This window comes from Salvelinus fontinalis, chromosome 1, assembly GCF_029448725.1.
Source record: "Salvelinus fontinalis isolate EN_2023a chromosome 1, ASM2944872v1, whole genome shotgun sequence".
Classification (NCBI taxonomy): Eukaryota; Metazoa; Chordata; class Actinopteri; order Salmoniformes; family Salmonidae; genus Salvelinus; species Salvelinus fontinalis.
Window position 1 is genome coordinate 85,656,090 of NC_074665.1, and position 20,285 is coordinate 85,676,374.

Consider the following 20,285-nt stretch of genomic DNA (forward strand, 5'->3'; position numbering starts at 1 on the left):
AAACAGGGGTTCCCTTTCCAGCATTGGGTAACATCCAGCGCCCCCCCTGCGCGCACAAGCACTGTTCATGAAACAAACTGTTCACACCCCTCGTTGGTGGAGAGAATTTTGCAGGTTTAAAGCTAATTGTCTTGCAAGTCTATACATTTTGCCGCGTATTCATGTGATATGTGACCAAAAAATTACAATATCTATAGGCACATTTTTTTTTTACAGCTGACTTGGGCTACTTGATCTGGACACTTCTGACAAGTTACAAATAGCTCTCTAAGGTATGCAATGACTTTCAAGAGTAAGTTTAAAGCCGGACTGAGTTCCTTTTATATCAAAAAAATAACATTGGTTTGGTAAGAAATCTTCCAGGACAGTTAAATCTGACTGAGGGAACAGAGTCCTGCCAGAAGGTACAGTATACCACGTCATATCATGATGATCACACATCTGCCTGACTAGATCATGGCTGGGTTCAGGACACTGAAATAACCAAGATCTTATAATGATCAGTGGTTATAATATTTTCCTGTGACTGCAGTAATACAAAAACATATTGGTAAAATAAACCTGTTTTATTTACAATTAAATTAACCATTGTATTGCAATAACCATCAGAAATACAGATTATCTTTCTCTCCAAGTCAACAGAAGTAAAAAGACATACAGGCAAATGTATATGTGCTTCCCAAATGGCACCGATCTAGTGAGTTACTTTTGACCAGGGTGAATAGGGCTCTGGTCAAAAGTAGTGCACTCTATAGGGAGCCATTTCAGAAGCAGCCCTGGAATGAAATGTTCAAGCATAGTTCTGAAGACAAACCTTCCAAAAATAGGTACAAGGCAAAAAATATTCAGTCACCTGGTGACTTAGGAAACAACAGGACTAACAGTCAGCCAAAACCAGACTGTTCTGTGGAAATAACAGACAAGTGAATACAGTCGTAGGCTACATGACAGGGAAAGAATGAGCATGAAGGCGGCCAGGGTCTGAGTAAGAGGAAGTATCTAAATCTCTACAAGTTAAGAAAAGCTCCAAATACACTAGGCCTGATTCCCAAACGGACCCCTAGACCCTACTGCCTACACACGAGATCTGAGGGGTAAGATTGGAAAGTCTAGGGGGTAAGGATTAGGGGTTGTTTCTGGACAGGTCCTAGGATATAGTTGGAGTTGAGAACGAGTAAATGGACAACCCACTAACCTTGTGCCTAGTCTGCAGAGGACAACATCATGAACCAATCCAACATCAACCCACTAACCTTGTGCCTAGGCTGCAGAGGACAACACGGACCAATCCAACATAAACTCCTCGTGCCTATCCAAGGTCCTAAACGATATCATAACCTCCATCGATAAAAGACAGCACTGTGCAGCCGTCTTCATCGACCTGACAAAGGCTTTCAACTCTGTCAATCACCACATTCTTATTGGCAGACTCAACAGCCTCTCAAATGACTGCCTCGCCTGGTTCACCAACTACTTCTCAGATCGATTTCACACACTGAACTCTGAGGGCCTGTTGTCCCGGACCTCTGGCAGTCTCTATGGGGGTGCCACATGGTTCAATTCTCAGGCCGACTCTTTTCTCTGTATATATCAATGATGTCGCTCTTGCTGCTGGTGATTCTCTGATCCACCTCTACGCAGACGACACCATTCTGTATACTTCTGGCCCTTCTTTGGACACGGTGTTAACAACCCTCCAGACGAGCTTCAATGCTATACAACTCTCCTTCTGTGGCCTCCAACTGCTTTTAAATCCAAGTAAAATTAAATGCATGCTCTTCAACCGATCGCTGCCCGCACCCGCCCGCCTGACTAGCATCCCTACTGTGGACGGTTCTGACTTTAGAATATGTGGACATCTACAAATACCTAAGTGTCTGGTTGGACTGTAAACTCTCCTTCCAGACTCACATTAAGCATCTCCAGTCCAAAATTAAATATAGAATTGGCTTCCTATTTCGCAACAAAGCCTCCTTCACTCATGCTGCCAAACATACCCCCGTAAAACTGACCATTGGCTGGCCCTCACTACATATTCGTCGTCAAACCCACTGGCTCCAGGTCATCTATAAGTCTTCGCTAGGTAAAGCCCCGCCTTCTCAGCTCACTGGTCACCATAGTCTGTTTTGCACCCCAGTATCTCTACTTGCACATCTATCACTCCAGTGTTAATGCTAAATTGTAATTATTTCACCTCAATGGCCTATTTATTGCCTTAACTCCCTAATCTTACTACATTTGCACAATCTGTGTTGTTTTTGTCGCACTGCTTTACTTTATCTTGGCCAGGTCGCAGTTGTAAATGAGAACTTGTTCAACTGGCCTACCTGGTTAAATAAAGATTGGGAATGTTGGTCCACATGAAACTAACACCCCTACATTTGTGCCGTCTCATACACCGTAACACGCATATGAAGACTTCAACAGACACCATCTAATTGGCACCAGTACCAGAACCTTCTCATAAATGACAGACAACAAATGGGTACTTTGAAAGTGTTCAACTATTACAAAACATAGGGATTGGGATAGCTATGTTGGATTCATACCAACATCCCCTTTTCAATGGAAAACAAATGCAGGAATCATCATTTCCAATAGTTTCTCCTTTAAAATGAGTTAAGGTAAAGACAGCAAATCAGGGATCAAATTAAAAACACACAATAACAATATCCCCATAAATGAACCAATAGAGTAAACTAGAGGCTTTAGCACATATACAAAAAGAAATAATTTAACTAGGCAAGTCAGTTAAGAACAAATTTCTGTTTAATATGACAGCCTACCCCGGCCAAACCCTAACCCGGAGGACGCTGGGCCAATTGTGCGCTTCCCTATGGGACTCCCAATCACAGTCAGTTGTTAGATTCCAGGCTGTATCACCAGGGTCTGTAATGACACCTCTAGCACTGAGACGCAGTGCCTTAGACCGCTGTGCAACTCAGGAGCAAGGTGGAAGTACACTTAAACAAGAAATAACAAGAACCAATATTAGTCCCAAATGGCACCCTATCCTCTGTATAGTGCACTACTTTATACCAGGGCCAATAGGGCTCTGGTCAAAAGTAGTGCACTATATAGGGAATATGATACCATTTTGGGCACACACAATGTGGGAAATAAAAAGTAAAGGGAGGGAACCAGGAAAAAAATAAAATATGTTTTATCACATACACCAGATGGGTGCAGTGCAATGTGTTGTTTTACATGGTCAGCCATAGTAATACGGAGCTCCTGGGTTCTATAATTGCCATGGTGCCTAGTGGCAGCCTCGGCAGAGAACTCATGTACATATGTAATCATATTTAATATTTTGTACCAAGTTTTTAATTTTTCAATAGCTGAATGAGTGCAGATCAAGTCTTGATATCATGAATTTGATTCATGCCTGTAAATTGTAGTGGTGTAAAGTACTTAAGTAAAAATACTTTAAAGTATTGCTTTTTGGGGTATCTGTACTTTACCATTTATATTTTTGCCAACTTTTACATTTACTCCACTACATTCTTAAAGAACCCTACTGCCTCTGATCTGGCAGACTCACTAAACACACATGCTTCATTTGTAAATTATGTCTAAGTGTTAGTGTGCCCCTGGCTATCTGTAAATTAAAAGAAAATGGTGCCATCTGGTTTGCTTAATATAAGGAATTTTAAATGATTTATCCTTTTGATACTTAAGTATATGTTAGCAATTACATTTAATTTTGATACTTGAGGAAAAGTATTTAGTTCTAAATATACTTATGTAGTATTTTACTGGGTGATTTTTACTTGAGTCATTTTCTATTATGGTATCTTTACTTTTATACAAGTATGATAATTGGGTACTTTTTCTATCACTATGAAATGTATGTAAATCAGCATTGTCAACAAGCTAGGTAATGCTAGCTAGCCAGTGTGCTTTCATTTGAGTTACACCAATGACTCAGGGTTGCTTTTCACCAACGGTGATCCAGTAGGCAGTGGGACAGCTGTTCATTACTCAGGAGGATACTTCTGAAGTGATGACTGTACTCTTTGGGGATCTCAACCTTCATCACATAGTCCCAGAGAATCTGCAGACGGAGGAGACGCCCTGATGACATGGAGCTGCCGGCCTACCTGCCTGCCCTTGGACATGCTGACCAGACCACCACCGCTGCTGACCATCTAGCTATGAGCTTCCAGATCCTCTCATGAGAGCAGCTGTCCATCTGGAGGTTTCAGGAAGCACTCAGACTTGACCCATCTACTGTTGTAGACTATATCTCTAAATAAATGCTTGTTGGTTATTTTGCTTAACAAGCACTTTGAGATTCTGTCTAATGAAAAGCACTATAGAAGCTGAATAAATTATTATTCATTATAACTTCTCAATACCATGGGCCTCAAATTCAGTACTGCCTCTACCAACCAACCTCAGGGGTGCATCAGTGATGCGAAACTTTCTGAACATCAATAGCAGATAGAACAGGGAATTGTGTCAGCTCTAGTCATTATTTTTGACAGACAATCAGATTGGTTCTATACAATACATTTATATCTGAACAGACCCCAGCCCTGCAATCCTACACTTACATCAACACTTCTGTTTAGTACTGCGTAACTCACACTAAACGAATGAATCCTGTGTCCCAGCCTAGAAAACACAATGCAGACAACTCCCCCACACACACAAAACACATCACATTATACTTTGGTTAGGAAGCAATAAAGCTTCACTCAGTGAGATATAATAAATACTATATACACACACACACCTCTGAATTACCATCCATCAAAATAACACGTTGGTCATATATTACGTAATGTATCCAATTGGTGTAGAAATAATATACCAGCTTGTTCCCCTCTCCAAGATACAGTATAAAGTCAAGTTTAGTGGGCAAAAAGGTAACTATGCATACAGTCTAACGTCCAGTTCTCTTTTTAATCACAAAAACTGTCCCAAATGGCATCCTATTCCCTATACACATTATAGTCATTTAGCAGATGCTCTTATCCAGAACAACTGACAGAAGTGAGTGCATACACCTTCATACTTAATCGTACTGGACCACCTGTGGGAATCGAACTCACAATCCTGGGGTTGCAATCGCCATGGTATACCAACTGAGCCACACGGGTCCATAGTTCCCTACATTTGACCATTACCCCATAATGACGAAGTGAAAAGAGGATTTCAGAAATGTTTGCAAATGTATGAAACAAACAAAAAATACCGTATTTAAGTATTCATACCCTTTGCTATCAGACTTGAAATTGAACTCCGGTGCATCCTGTTTCCATTGATCATCCTTGAGATGTTTCTACAACCTGGAGTCCACCTGTGGTAAATTCAATTGATTGGACATGATTTGGAAAGGCACACACTAGTCTATATAAGGTCCCACAGTTGACAGTGCAAGTCAGAGCAAAAACCAAGCCATGTTGTCGAAGGAATTGTCCTCCTGCTCCAGAGTGCTCAGGACTTCAGACTGGGGCAAAGGTTCAGCTAACAGGACAACGACCCTAAGCACACAACCAAGACAATGCAGGAGTGGCTTCGGGACAAGTCTCTGAATGTCCTTGAGGGACCCAGCCAGAGCCTGGACTTGAACCCAACCTACCATCACTTTAGACCGTAAAAAAAACTGTGCAGCGACACTCCTCATCCAACCTGACAGAGCTCGAGAGGATCTGCAGACAAGAATGGGAGAAACTCCCTAAGTACAGGAGTGGCAGGCTTGTACTGTCAAACCCAAGAAGACTCGAGGCTGTAATCTCTGCCAAAAATGCTTGAACAAAGTTCTGAGTAAAGGGTCTGAATTCTTATGTAAATGTGATAGTTCAGTTATTTTATTTTGCTAAACATGATAAAAACCTATTTTCATTTAGTCATTATGGGGTATTGAGTGTAGGTTGACGAGGGGGGAAAAAACGATTTAATCCATTTTAGAATACGGCTGTAACATAACAAAATGTGAAAAAAAGTCCAGGAGTCTGAATACTTTCCAAAGGCACTGAATAGGGAATAGGGTGCACTTTGGGACACACCAATTGTTATGTCTTGGTTTGTGTAGAGGGTGAAAGGGCTAAATACATTAGGGCACACCGCAGCAAAAACGTTTTGCAACGGAAAACTATAACCAGCATTTCTTATTGGACAAGTTCAGGTGGTACCTCCTATTTAAATCAGTTTTCTTCCATTTGATACCCAATGAATAGGACCCTGCTGATCGCCAAGTCAGAGGTGTTAAGCCCCAGTAGTGTTGTAGACAGAGGTCTGACTCTCAGCCTAAACAGGCCTAGGACGGAAGAGGTGTCGCGCTCCAGGTGATCTGTCTCTTCCATGCCATGCAGGAGGAACCAATCTCAGGAGGAAGAGATGCTCTGCATCCATCGTGCGTAGTAGGAAGATTTCCCATGTTACTCCATCTTGGACATTTCATATTTTGTAGTCATGATTTCCTGGGTAAGGAATACAGTGAAGAAAAAAAATATATATATATCTCTCTCTATAATACCATAGTGGCTATACATATAAAATTGCCTACTGAGAATGTAATAACATTATAGGAAATGCACAGTAAAATAAACCATATATACTGAGTTACAAAACATTAGGGGAATTAGGGGAAACCTAGTCAGTTGTACAACTGAATGCATTCAACTGAAATGTGTCTTCCGCATTTAACCCAACCCCTCTGAATCAGAGAGGTGCGGGAGGCTGCCATAATCGACATCCACGGCGCCCGGGAAACAGTGGTTTGACTGCCTTGCTCAGGGGCAGAACAGATTTTTACCATGTCAGCTCGGGGATTCAATCCAGCAACCTTTCAGTTACTGGCCCAACACTCTAACCACTAGGCTACCTGCCGCCCTTATTAGGAAAGCCTTCCTAATATTTAGTTGTCTCCTCCTTTTGCCCTCAGAACAGCCTCAATTCGCCGAGGGCATGGACTCTACAAGGTGTCTCAAGCGTTCCACAGGGATGCTGGCCCATGCTGACTCCAATGCTTCCCACAGTTGGCTGGATGTCCTTTGGGTGTTGGACCATTCTTGAAACACACGGGAAACTTGAGCGTGAAAAACCCAGCAGCATTGCAGTTCTTGACACACCGGTGAGCCTGACACCTACTGTTCAAAGGCACTTAAATCTATCTGCCTTGCCCATTCACCCTCTGAATGGCACACATACTCAATTTTCTCAAGGCTTAAAAATCCTTCGTTAACCAATCTCCAACCCTTCGTCTACACTGACTGAAGTGGATTTAACAAGTGACATCAATAAGGGATCATATCTTTCACCTGATAGCACATGCCATGGAAAGAGCAGGTGTCCTTAATATTTTGTATCCTCAGTGTATTTTGCCATTGACAGAAATGACCCCGTGTTAAAAATATACACACCTCATCTGAATCAAGAAGGACAGGCAACGCTCTACAATGGAGGAAAATAAGGAGAAAACATTTGTTTTTATGAAACCACCACCTAATAAATGGTGACCACTTTACACCAGGATTTCCCAAACTCGGTCCTGGGGACCCCAAGTGGTGCAGGTTTTGGTTTTTATCCTAACACTACACAGCTGATTCACATGATCAAAGCATGATGTTTAGTTGGTTATTTGAATCAGCTGTGTAGTGCTAGGGTAAAAACCAAAACGTGCCCCAGGACCGAGTTTGGAAAACGCTGCTATAAACACACCTGCTATTTGGTGTTGATAAAAATATGTATTGATAAGTGATGCTTACACATCTGTTAGAGAGGTAGGAATGTTCTCTTCCACCCACTTCAAGTCTTCATCCTGGACAGGTGGGAAAGAGTGAAAATAAAAGAGAAAAGTGAACTACTCAACGCTGCCCTCTGTTGTTTGAACTCAGATGTCATTCACTAGACTAAAAATACTGAACAAAAACATAAAACGCAACAATTTTCGTAATTTACAGGTCATATAAGGAAATCAGTCAATTGAAATAAATTCATTAGGCCCTAATCAATGGATTTTCACATGCCTGGGAGGGCATAAGCCCATCCAATTGGGAGCCAGGCCTACCCACTTGTGGGCCAGCCAATCAGAATTAGTTTTTCTCCACAAAAGGGCTTTATTATAGACAGAAACACTCCTCAGTTTATCAGCTGTCCGGGTGGCTTGTCTCAGTCAATGCAGCAGGTGAAGAAGCCAGATGTGGAGGTCCTGGGCTAGTGTGGTTACACGTGGTCTGCGGTTGTGAGGCCAGATGGACATACTACCAAATTCTCTAAAATTACATTGGACGCGGAATATAGTAGAGAAATTAACATTTAATTATCTGCCAATAGCACTGGTGGTCATTCCTGCAGTCAGCATACCAATTGCACGCTTCCTCAAAACTTGAGACATCTGTGGCATTGTGTTGTGACAAAACTGCACATTTTAGTGGCCTTTTATTGCCCCCAGCACAAGGTGCACCTGTGTAATGAAGCTGTTTAATCAGCTTCTTGATATGCCACACCTGTCAGGTGGATGTATTATCTCGGCAAAGGAGAAATGCTCACAAACAGGGATGTAAACAAATTTGTGCACAAAATTTGAGAAGCTTTTTGTGGTTTTATTTCATCTCATGAAACCAACACTTTACATGTTGCGTTTATATTTGTGTTCAGTATATACAGTAGATGGTCATCTGTTCTGCTGGTAGGAGGCTTGAATTGCATCACAGGTCAGAGCAAACATTTGAGTGTCAGTTACCTGAAAGTCGAGCTTTATTGACTGACAGAAAAGGTTGGCTTGTTGGTATGCTGTATTTCTATGTGGAGATATTGTTCATATTGATTGGATTATTTGAAATGGACTTAATTCCCCGAGGGAACAAATCAAGTTGTATTAATTGAATTGAAGGTTTGATACTAACCGGGTTAGATCCTGAAGGCTTGGCTGAGCCGTTTGTCTCACTCTTAAAGTTGGAGGCTCTCAGCTTTATGCCATCAGCTGTGTGTGTGTTTAGAGAAACACGGAGAGAACGATCACCAAGGTTCAAACACATTATCACTAAAGAAGTTAAACAAAAACAGACTGCATGTACAGTACCTAAATTAGCTGACACCAGGAACTCCTCAATCTCCTCATCGTCAGAGTCATCCATCAATGGAGTGAACGCATATCTGAGGAGAACAAAGGAAGAGTTACAAATTATGAACAGTTACAAAGCCTTAAATTGTTATAAAGCTCCAGAACATTTAGAGAAAGGCTGTGTAAGTTTGTGTTTCCTCTGAAGCTTTGAAGAGTGGTAAGGTGAGGCACTTTCTCCCTGACTGACTGTTGGTAGTTTGATATGTCAACATATTGCCATTGATAAATCTACAGCACACTCAACAAGGTAGCTAAGGTGCAATACATTTTGATTTGGCGTTCTCCATTACAACAAGGTCCACATATAGTATGAGGACACACACACGTTTGATATTACGATCCTTGTGGGGAATTCCAGTACCCACGAGGATAGCCACACACACCATGTAACCTCACCTCTGGTTGTTAGCAGAGGGTCTCCATAAGAACATGATAACCAGCAGTATGATGGAGAACAGGAACCTCCAGAAGGCATCATCTACCCACAACTCCACCCAGTCCTGTTATATGGAATAATACAAACAATATGTCAGCCATGATACTATTCAATACATGACCCAATATGGCTGTATTGAGCTGGTATTTTTTATTTTTTTTTATTTTTTTTTTACAATATGTTGATTCAATACCTTAAGTCCTCAACAGTGAAAATCATGTTTTCATCAAATTGAATGATATTTGGATGAAACCAGTTGGATGAAACCAGTACCAGTTCAAAGAAAGGTGACCCAAGTTTGAAAAAGGACTGTAGCTGGTACACTGACAAAGTTGATCATAAAGGTACTGGTCCCCTTGAGCTGTGTCAAGTCCCTGGATTCAGGAGGCAGGCATTAACAAGGATTTACTTGCCGGTTTTATGACGTTGCATAAAGCTGCATCACGTGCGTCTACACCTTGCTTTGTTTACAAACCAGTGGGTTGTGGGTTTGATTCCCACGGGGGACCAGTATGGGGGAAAAGTATGAAAACGTATGCACTCACTACGGCAAGTGGCTCTGGATAAGAGAGTCTGCTAAATGACAAATGTCAATGTAAATCTCAAGCAGAATACTGGTAACCTTTCATCTGTGGCGTGACTGATAGTTACAGCTAGTCAAGCTACAGCTAGTCAAGCTACAGCTGGTCAAGCTACAGCTCACATTGAGGCAAATAACACTGAAACATGCATGAGAGCACCGGCTGTTCCGGATGACTGTGTGATCACGCTCTACGCAGCCGATGTGAGAGAGACCTTTTAACAAGGCCGCAGAGCCAGATGGATTACCAGGACGTGTACTGCGAGCATGCGCTGACCAACTGGCAAGTGTCTTCACTGACATTTTCAACATCTCACTGTCTGAGTCTGTAATACCAACATGTTTCAAGCAGACCACCATAGTCCCTGTGCCCAAGAACACTAAGGTAACCTGCCTAAATGACTACCAAACCATAGTAGCCGTGAAGTGCTTCAAAAGGCTGGTCATGGCTCACAACGCCACTATCCCAGAAATCCTAGACCCACTCCAATTTGCATACCACCCCAACGGATCCACAGATGATACAATCTCTATTGCACTCCAAACTGCCCTTTCCCACCCGGACAAAAGTAACACCTATGTGAGAATGATATTCATTGACTACAGCTCAGCGTTCAACACCATAGTGCCCTCAAAGCTCATCAATAAGCTAAGGACCCTGGGACTAAACACCTCCCTCTGCAACTGGATCCTGGACTTCCTGACAGGGCGCCCCCAGGTGGTAAAGGTAGGTAACAACACATCTGCCATACTGATCCTCAACACAGGGGCCCGACAGGGGTGCGTGCTCAATCCCCTCCTGTACTCCCTGTTCACTCATGACTGCACGGCCAGGCGCGACTCCAACACCATCATTCATTTTGCCGATGACACAACAGTGGTAGGCCTGATCACTGACAACACAGCCTATAAGGAGGAGGCCTGGCTGTGCGGTGCCAGGACAACAACCTCTCCCTCAACGTAATCAAAACAAAGGAGATGATTGTGGACTACAGGAAAGAGGACCGAGCACACCCCCAATCTCATCGACGGTGCTGTAGTGGAACAGGTTGAGAGCTTCAAGTTCCTTGGTGTCCACATCAAACATGGTCCAAGCACACCAAGACAGTCGTGAACAGGGCACGACAAAACCTATTCCCCCTCAGGAGACTGAAAAGATTTGGCATGGGTCCTCATTGAGAGCATCCTGACTGGTTGCATAACTGCCTGGTACGGCAACTGCTCAGCCTCCGACCGCAAGGCGCCAGAGGGTAGTGTGAATGGCCCAGTACATCACTGGGGCAAAGCTTCCTACCATCCAGGACCTCTATACTAGGTGGTGTCAGAGGAAGGCCCTAAAAATTGTCAAAGACTCCAGCCACCCCAGTCATAGACTGTGCTCTCTGCTACCGCATGGCAAGCGATACCGGAGTGCCAAGTCTAGATCCAAGAAACTTCTAAACAGCTTCTACCCCCAAGCCATAAGACTCCTGAACATCTAATCAAATGGCTACCCAGACTATTTGCATTGCCTGGAACCTTTAAGAAATGCACAGAGCAGTCAAACTTGATATGACACAACTGGACCATTTGCTGCCATTACAAGAAGACATACTCACAGATTGACAGTCGGCTAGTCTGAATTTTTTCGTCGTCCACACCATGAAAATGATTGAAGCTGAAGGTGGGAAAAAAAATACAACCAAAACTGCATCAGATCATTTCCATTCAATTGTGAGACTAATTCTGAATAGTTTGGCAACACTGTCTATGAAGTAGGCTACATACGTATACCACTTTATAACGTTGTTCATAATGCCTTCTACAGTAATAGTGTGTTATGATACTCATGAACTATAAAAACATGAAAATGGTCTTCCTGGCTGTACTCACCTATAATGGCGAAGATGAGTGTGTTTGTGAAATGTCTGTAGAGAGACAGCTTCACTGGGTTTCTTCTCAGCTTCAGTGTCTTTATAGTGTGAGCCAGGCTCACAAATATGTTAGGAGGCAGTCAAGGAAACAGCGGCTGGGCTTCACAGTATGTAACTAACAGACCGAATGAATGAATGAGACTGAATCATGGAAGAACCTAGCAAAAATCAGCAGGGATGATAACATGCAAGTTGTACAGATGATGCCCAGGGCATGGATAGCGGCCAAGGGCAAGGCCCAGACCTCTACTATCAGACCTCCAGGTTAGCGTGCAAGAATAGATTATTTGCCCTCATGCAGAGACCCTTTGGTTTGGCCCAGGGAGGGACGGTGTAGCCCTGGGTAGGGACCATGGATAGGGGGGGGGGGGGGGGGGGGACAGAGAAGCCTCAAACAGGGCTATCAGCACACAAAAGGATATCCACCAGCAGAGAGAAGAGTCAAGCAGAGCCAGAGGAATGTTGGCCAACAGAGCCAGGTCAGAGTCTTTCGCCTGAGAGGAAGAAAGGAGAAAGGGATGGAGAGAGACAGGATGGACAGACAGGTGGGAATAATAGGGGGGGGGGGGGGGGAGAAGACAGAAGGTGAAAGTGATGGAGAGTGAGTGGGGGAGAGAAAAATAACAGCAGTAACCAAAGAAAATCACCTACTGAAACTTGATTTAATATACAATATAAGTTTACAACCCAAACTGTACAAGATACATTATAACCCCAGCTCCTAGACTATCAGTGATAATCATTAGTAAGCAACACAAAAAGATGTCATTCTGTTACACTGATAGACAAGTGATACAGCCAAGTAGGCCATTAAGTTATGATAGACCACTAGAGGTGCATTATGGGGTAATTATTATAAATAAGGAAGGATATGAACCAGATGATACAGAAGTCCATCAATGCTAGAACAATGGATGTGATGAGGGCGGGGCCATTGTCACGAACCTTTAGTGAATACATACACACATATTGAACATAATTCCCATAACACACACATTAGAAAAACAGCACGCCATCTAGAAATGAAGGTTCAAAATGCAAGGTCCCCGGAGGTAAGCAAGCTCAGGAATACGCCTTACCCCAGTGATCCTAAGCACACCTTCGATGGCAGCAAAGGCAAAGTACAGCACACCTAGTCCCACCACTCTGTGCATCACTGTACCCAGTCGAGGTCTGATGGAAAACGTACACAACGCAGGAAAAATGACTAAATACATACAGCACGATAACGTCACTGGGGTCACATATCAAAGGACAGGGAGTAAGAGTTTGTGACGACCTTTATTTTCTCAACTTACTTGACTATACCATATCCCAGACTGACTATAATGACCAGCAGCCGTGCCAGGGTTCTCTTCAGGGCAGAGATGAGCTCAGCAAAGATCAACAGGCCTGGAGCTGAAATCAACATCCACATTGGAATTAATTCTCTCTCACACGAGACAGAAAAACTCTCGCTCAGAATAATAACACTCCCTAAACCTCCCCCTTGGCCCTAAGCCTGCGATGTTTGCAAATCTGTAAGGTAGAATTAATATGGTGGACTCTCCACCACTATACTGCTGATACCTATCCAGACCCTTCAGATCTGCCAACATTGAAAGGTTAGGACCAAGGGGTAGGGAGGGAATTGGGACCAGATCAACATGATCCGTTCCACCATGCTACTATACAGAGGATCTTAGTACTTTCTTTAAACCAGTCAGACAACAGAGTTAGGTGTAATAGTAGTGTAGACTTACAAGCTGCCCCAACACCGTTGGTGTTCTCGTACTCAGCACAGAACACAGCCTTCTCCACCATGCCCAGAAAGATGACTCCAGCTATCCAGAACTGGATCCTCAGTAAGTCCTTCCAGTAGCAGGCAGCCCACAGGAACCAGAGTAACGCATACAGGATGTACACTGTACACATCACCATATAGAACTGAGAGAGACACAAAGGGTGAGCGTGAGGGAGAAAAATATTGGTTGTTCCAGTAGAAGGCTGAAGACATGAACCAGAGTAACACGCACACAGGATGTACACATCACCATGTTGAACTGAGATGCGTGTTAAAACAAGATAACACACAAGGTATTTTTCTGAACAAACCACAAGGTCCTGTACGGTTCAGTTAGTAGAGCATGGCACTAGCAACGGCAGGATTGTGTGCTTGAATGCTTTCGATGAAAGTCAGCTAATATATTATTACATGAAGACAACACAAAACAGGCGTCTGATATCTATGACAACGATTAACCCTACAATGTATGTGTGACTCGGGACAAGCACTGGAAATGAGCGTGAGCTAAAATGTCATGGTGCAATGCATCCCACTGTTAATTCAATGTGTCACTGACTATGTTTAATTGTATGTATACTCACGATCATGAGAGGCCATTCCGTGATGGAGATGTAGCCGTGGGTTCCTTTCATTACGACGTTGACTGGAAAAATAAGGAGTATACATCAGCTACATCAGCTATCCAAAACACAATAATTAGGGTTACAATATACAATAAACTTCCTGTGGCGTACTGCATTAGCATCGAATATTCCCAGCGATATGCAACTTTTCAGGGAAGTCAGGAACCAATACACGCAGTCAGTTAGGAACGCAAAGGCTAACTTTTCAAACAGAAATTTGCATAACTCCAAAAGGTTTTGTGACACTAAAGTGTAGAATAAGAGCACCTCCTCCCAGCTACCCACTGCACTGAGGCTAGGAAACACGGTCACCACCGATAAATCCACGATCATTTCAATAAGCATTCCTCTACTGCTGGCCATGCTTTCCTCCTGGCTACCCCAACCCCGGCCAACAGCTCCGCACCCCCCGTAGCTACTTGCCCAAGCCTCCCCAGCTTCTCCTTCACCCAAATCCAGATAGCAGATGTTCTGAAAGAGCTGCAAAACCTGGAACCGCACAAATTAGCTGGGCTAGACAATCTGGACCCTCTCTTTCTAAAATTATCCACCGCCATTGTTGCAACCTCTATTACCAGTCTGTTCAACCTCTCTTTCGTATCGTCCGAGATCCCTAAAGATTGGAAAGCTGCCGCGGTCATCTCCCTCTTCAAAGGGGGTGACACTCTAGACCCAAACTGTTACAGACCTATATCTATCCTGCCCTGCCTTTCTAAAGTCTTCGAAAGCCAAGTTAATAAACAGATCACTGACCATTTCGAGTCCCACAGTACCTTCTCCGCTGTGCAATCCGGTTTCCGAGCTGGTCACGGGTGCACCTCAGCCACGCTCAAGGTACTAAACAATATCATAACCGCCATCGATAAAAGACAGTACTGTGCTGCAGTCTTCATCGACCTGGCCAAGGCTTTCAACTCTGTCAATCACCGCATTCTTATCGGCAGACTCAATAGCTTTGGTTTCTCAAATGACTGCCTCACCAACTACTTCTCAGATTTCAGTGTGTCAAATCGGAGGACCTGCTGTACGGACCTCTGGCAGTCTCTATGGGGGTACCCCAGGGTTAAATTCTCGGGCCAACACTGTTCTCTGTATATATCAACGATGTCGCTCTTGCTGCAGGTGATTCCCTGATCCACCTCTATGCAGACGACACCATGCTGTAAAGATCTGGCCCTTCTTTGGACACTGTGTTAACAAAGCTCCAAAACGAGCTACAATGCTAGTAAAACTAAATGCATGCTTTTCAACCGATCGCTTCCCGCACCTGCCCGCCCGACTAGCATCACTACTCTGGACGGTTCTGACTTTAGAATATGTGGACAACTACAAATACCTAGGTGTCTGGCTAGACTGTAAACTCTCCTTCCACTCATATTAAACATCTCCAATCCAAAATAAAATCTAGAACGGGCTTTCTATTTCACAACAAAGCCTCCTTCACTCACGCCGCCAAACATACCCTCGTAAAACTGACTATCCTACCGATCCTCGACTTCGGCAATGTCATTTACAAATTAATCCTCAACACTCTACTCAGCAAACTGGATACAGTCAATCACAGTGCCATCCGTTTTGTCACCAAAGCCCCATATACCACCCACCACTGCGACCTGCTGGCCCTCGCTACATATTTGTCGCCAGACCCACTGGCTCCAGGTCATCTATAAGTCTTTGCTAGGTAAAGCTCTGCCTCATCTCAGCTCACTGGTCACGATAACAACACCAACACATAGCACGCGCTCCTGCAGGTATATCTCACTGGTCATCCCCAAAGCCAACACCTCCTTTGGCCACCTTTGCTTCCAGTTCTTTGCTGCCAATGACTGGAACAAATTGCAAAAAAATTAAACATTTAATTAAAAAAATAAAATTGCTGAAGTTGGAGACACATCTCCCTCACTAACTTAAACATCAGCTATCTGGGCAGCTAAACGATCGCTGCAGCTGTACATAGCCCATCTGTAAATAGCCCATCCAATCTACCTACCTCATCCCGATATTGTTTTTATTTACTTTTTCTGCACACCAGTATATCTACTTGCACATCATCTGCACATCTGTCACTCCTGTGTTAATTTGCTAAATTGTAATTACTTTGCTACTATGACCTATTAATTACATTACCTCCTCACGCCATTTGCACACACTGTATATATACTTTTTTTCTATTGTGTTATTGACTGTATGTTTGTTTTTTCCATGTGTAACTGTGTTGTTCGTGTCGCACTGCTTTGCTTTATCTTGGCCAAGTCGCGGTTGTAAATGAGAACTTGTTCTCAACTGGCCTACCTGGTTAAATAAAGGTGAAATAATATATATATATTTTTAAATTGAACATGGAGCAATGTGATCAAAATGGTACAGTAGCCAATGTCCTTTATATCATTTTAATTAGTATTTAGGCTGCCTAAAGAAACTTAATTTTCTTCTTTGTAAGCCTCACAAGCAAGTTTAACATTCCAAGTATTCATTAACTGGGTCATGTTCATTAGGGTAGATCACCGTAAAAATGTTGCAGAGTCTAGCTTGTACTTTCCCGTTACAGTCAATTCTCTTGTTAGTTCTGGTGGTCCCTCCCTGTTTCAGTCTGTATTCTTCCGTCTGGTGCCTGATGAACACAACCCAGTTGAGGTGCATTGGGTTTAATGTAGTGAACCCACCTGTTAGATTCCAGTTGGCTTCCTGTTTGTTAGACTTAATCACCACCACCAGCAGATAAGGGCCGTCCTTCCACGTGGTGGCGATGACATCATGTTTAAGCGACACACTGCCGTTCTTCAGACCGCCGACTTTGTCGTACTCCTCCATCGTCCACTTCGTGTAGTTTTCATCTGAGCCCTGGGTAGGATTGAACCAACATTTGTTTTGAAAGGAAGTTATATGCATTATGCAATGAAGAACGCAGGAAGTAATGAGAATGTGAAAAGTGATAGTCTGGTTCCAGATCTCTTTGTGCATGCTGTATATGGCCAACTCCAACGGTCATTGACAACAACCTTAGCAACTTCCGAAAGTAAGTGTGTGTGTAAAAAAACTATGCATCATCATAGTGAAACATCATGACCTCATGGTAGCAGCTCACCGGTGCTGCTCCTTCCATGGGAGGGACAACGGGCCGTGGTTCTGCCTTGGCTTTCTGAAACAAAGTTGTCATACAGTAAGTTGTCCGTAAGTCAAACGCAAAGTTCCAAAACAAATTATTCTTCCCAATATATCCTTTTCAAACTATTGAGGCGACCCAAATATTTTGTTTTCACACTTTCCCTTTCAGCACAGTTTTACCTACTATGGAAAAGGAGTAAGCAGGCCAGCTCAGTAGTGTGAAAAGCACTGTAATGTAATGGAACTCATGTATGTAACCTATAAGCCCTTACATTTAGCATTGGGAAGTATCGCAGGTCATTGTTGCAGGTCAAGGGCTTGTGCTTGTGCTCAATGCATTCCCCTTGTCCTAGAGGGTTAGGATCCATACTCTGTCCTCGACTCAGTGGCGTCCTCTCATACATTTCCTTTAAAGTAATGATTTATATTCATATTCAATGTTTCACATCTATTTAATACATTAAATATTCAACCATATTTATTAGTAGTTGAATGTAGGGAGACATACATTCCCTATGAGGAATGATGGGATTTAAAAATAACTCTTACACTTAGTATAGTCAACTGGTAATTCACACCAACTGTCAAAATGTGGCACTACCATAGCAATTCTAAACAAATGAGTCATTACGAAAATGTTCAAGGTATTGATAATGAAAGACGACTACGGCAAACTCACTTTCTGCTCCACGCCCATATGTCAGCCTATAGACATTAAATAGCCTAGAACTTAGTACTAGTCACTTACTGTAATTACTACCTGTACTTTACTTACCTCAATATTATTGAACTCATTGTGACAGGGATAGTATTTCAAGTACCATTGAATGGTAAAAGTCATCTCCTCTGGACAACCAAAGGACACAACTAAAAGAAAAACAATAAATTGGTGTTACAGAGGTAGTTCTTTGGGCGCTTTCATATCCCTTCTGTGATCCGGATCCTGGGAGTGCTTGGTACTCTGTCTGAAACAAATCCTGGACCTGCTAATCTTACCTTTCAATTTGATATCAGTGTCTTTGTACATGGATTTCCTCAAAAGCAATGGTCTTGAGGTCTGAGAAGAAGAGGAAACAGTGTTTACATTAGTTAGATAAACTGAGTGATAGGCCTACACTAGAGTCAGGTCTGATTAATGCCAGCACTGGAACAAAGCACAGGCTGGTGACCTATGTATCCATCCTCTCAGAGTAACAGTGATGGTTTAAGATCAGATCGCAATGAATGAGATTAAAAGGGCAGGGGACCTGATCCTAGATCAGCACTCATTCCTACTCAGACACTTTATATGGGCCCTGGTGACCATTATTGGGAGTCCCTAGGCAGGCAATGGTAGCTCTCATATTACTCTGCAACAGGATATGGTGGTGGACAGACATCTGACCACCTCCATGGAAAAATGGCGTTATGTCCTAATTAGCCTACCTATTCCTTCCTCCTAAAGTGTGCACTTGTTCACTTCACTGACTTGAAAGCAAATGACTGGTAGACACGATGTTTGTCTTACCCCTTCAATTCATTGGACATTGTAACGTTAGCTATATAGTTAATTTGGCAATAGACTTCTGGCATAGCCTAGTTAGCTACATATTCTAATCTGGACATTAGCTAGCTAAATGGTTGTTAGACTTCTCTTATATCGGGGCTAAATTGCAGGCAATGATCTAGCCCAGTACAGGACAGTGGTCTCTCTGTCTGGTGTTTGTTTACATACCGCTAACGTTGTATGTGACGTTAGCCGAGCTAGGTTAGGCAGCTAGCTATGTTTGGGAAATACATTACGAAAACATTTGGGGTAACGTTATATCTATGGTCTAAACTAAAACAGCTTGCCTAATTGTCCGAGGTAGCATGGTATATCATTCAAACAATATTCCCAAACCAACTAACGTTAACTAACAGTGCATAGACAGTACAATAGCTTGTGCAAATCGATAGCCTAAATATGTTCAGGAAAATGCATTATCAATCAATAATGTTAATGTTCAATTTTATGAACAGAAAAGATGGCTCGCTAGATTGCTAGCCTAATGCTGGACGGATGAATCGCACTGCTGTTCTTGCTAGTTAGCTCGAATGCTAACTTTAACTTGACAGCTAGGTAAATTGAATATTTTAATACTCACATTGATAACTGTAATACTCCATTGTCCCAGTTCTGGTGCTGCCATGACCCCGCTATTTGCATAGCATAATAAAAGGATCCCTGTCAAAAGAAGGAGCCAGGGTTTGACTGAGCTAGCCTTGCTGTTCCACGTCCTCACCCGTACAGAAGCAGCCATGTTTTCAGTAGCTCTAGTGTTGCGTGGCTGGCTGGCCAACTCACCTGAGTGGAAAACGTCACACACCTGGGTATCTTTGAGTTGACGTTTTGGCTTAGATGCATTGCACCATATACTATGTAAAGCAGTGCCAGTTACCATATACTTTATATAAACGATAGCAACTTGAAATCTGTTATTCATTTACCTTTCAATGATCATCATCATATTGTGTGTATATTTTATTCATTCCAGGATGGATTTATTTTCAGACGAATAAAAAAAATAGCACATTTTTGTATTTGCAATCGTGTATTACGTTATGTCAAAATAATGCAAATCACTAACAAGTCAATATCAACATTGACTATATTTTACAAAAGTTGTACTTGTATTAAAATATTTAATTTAAACTATTAGATCTTGTGCACATTCCAAGGTCTACTGCCTAAACTTGGTGGAGTACCTCAAGGCTGTACAGGGTCCTCAGAGATCCCTGTACAAT

The 20,285-nt window shown here is 42.7% G+C and overlaps 1 protein-coding gene across 1 annotated transcript; it reads right to left on the bottom strand.

Annotated features, from left to right (window-relative positions):
• Positions 1 to 551: 551 nt before the first annotated feature.
• On the bottom strand, positions 552 to 19,840 carry LOC129863016 (transmembrane protein 87A-like). Its single transcript, XM_055935068.1, has 19 exons — positions 19,646 to 19,840; positions 18,516 to 18,576; positions 18,295 to 18,386; positions 17,792 to 17,926; positions 17,500 to 17,553; positions 17,078 to 17,255; positions 14,373 to 14,434; positions 13,748 to 13,931; positions 13,304 to 13,403; positions 13,085 to 13,178; positions 12,424 to 12,499; positions 11,965 to 12,069; positions 11,691 to 11,749; positions 9,473 to 9,576; positions 9,035 to 9,108; positions 8,859 to 8,935; positions 7,719 to 7,771; positions 7,374 to 7,404; positions 552 to 6,431 (listed from the first exon to the last, which is right to left on the bottom strand). The coding sequence occupies exons 1-19, from the start codon at positions 19,799 to 19,801 to the stop codon at positions 6,390 to 6,392; spliced, it is 1,737 nt and encodes a 578-aa protein (XP_055791043.1). The 5' UTR covers positions 19,802 to 19,840; the 3' UTR covers positions 552 to 6,389.
• Between the last annotated feature and the right edge of the window lie 445 nt (positions 19,841 to 20,285).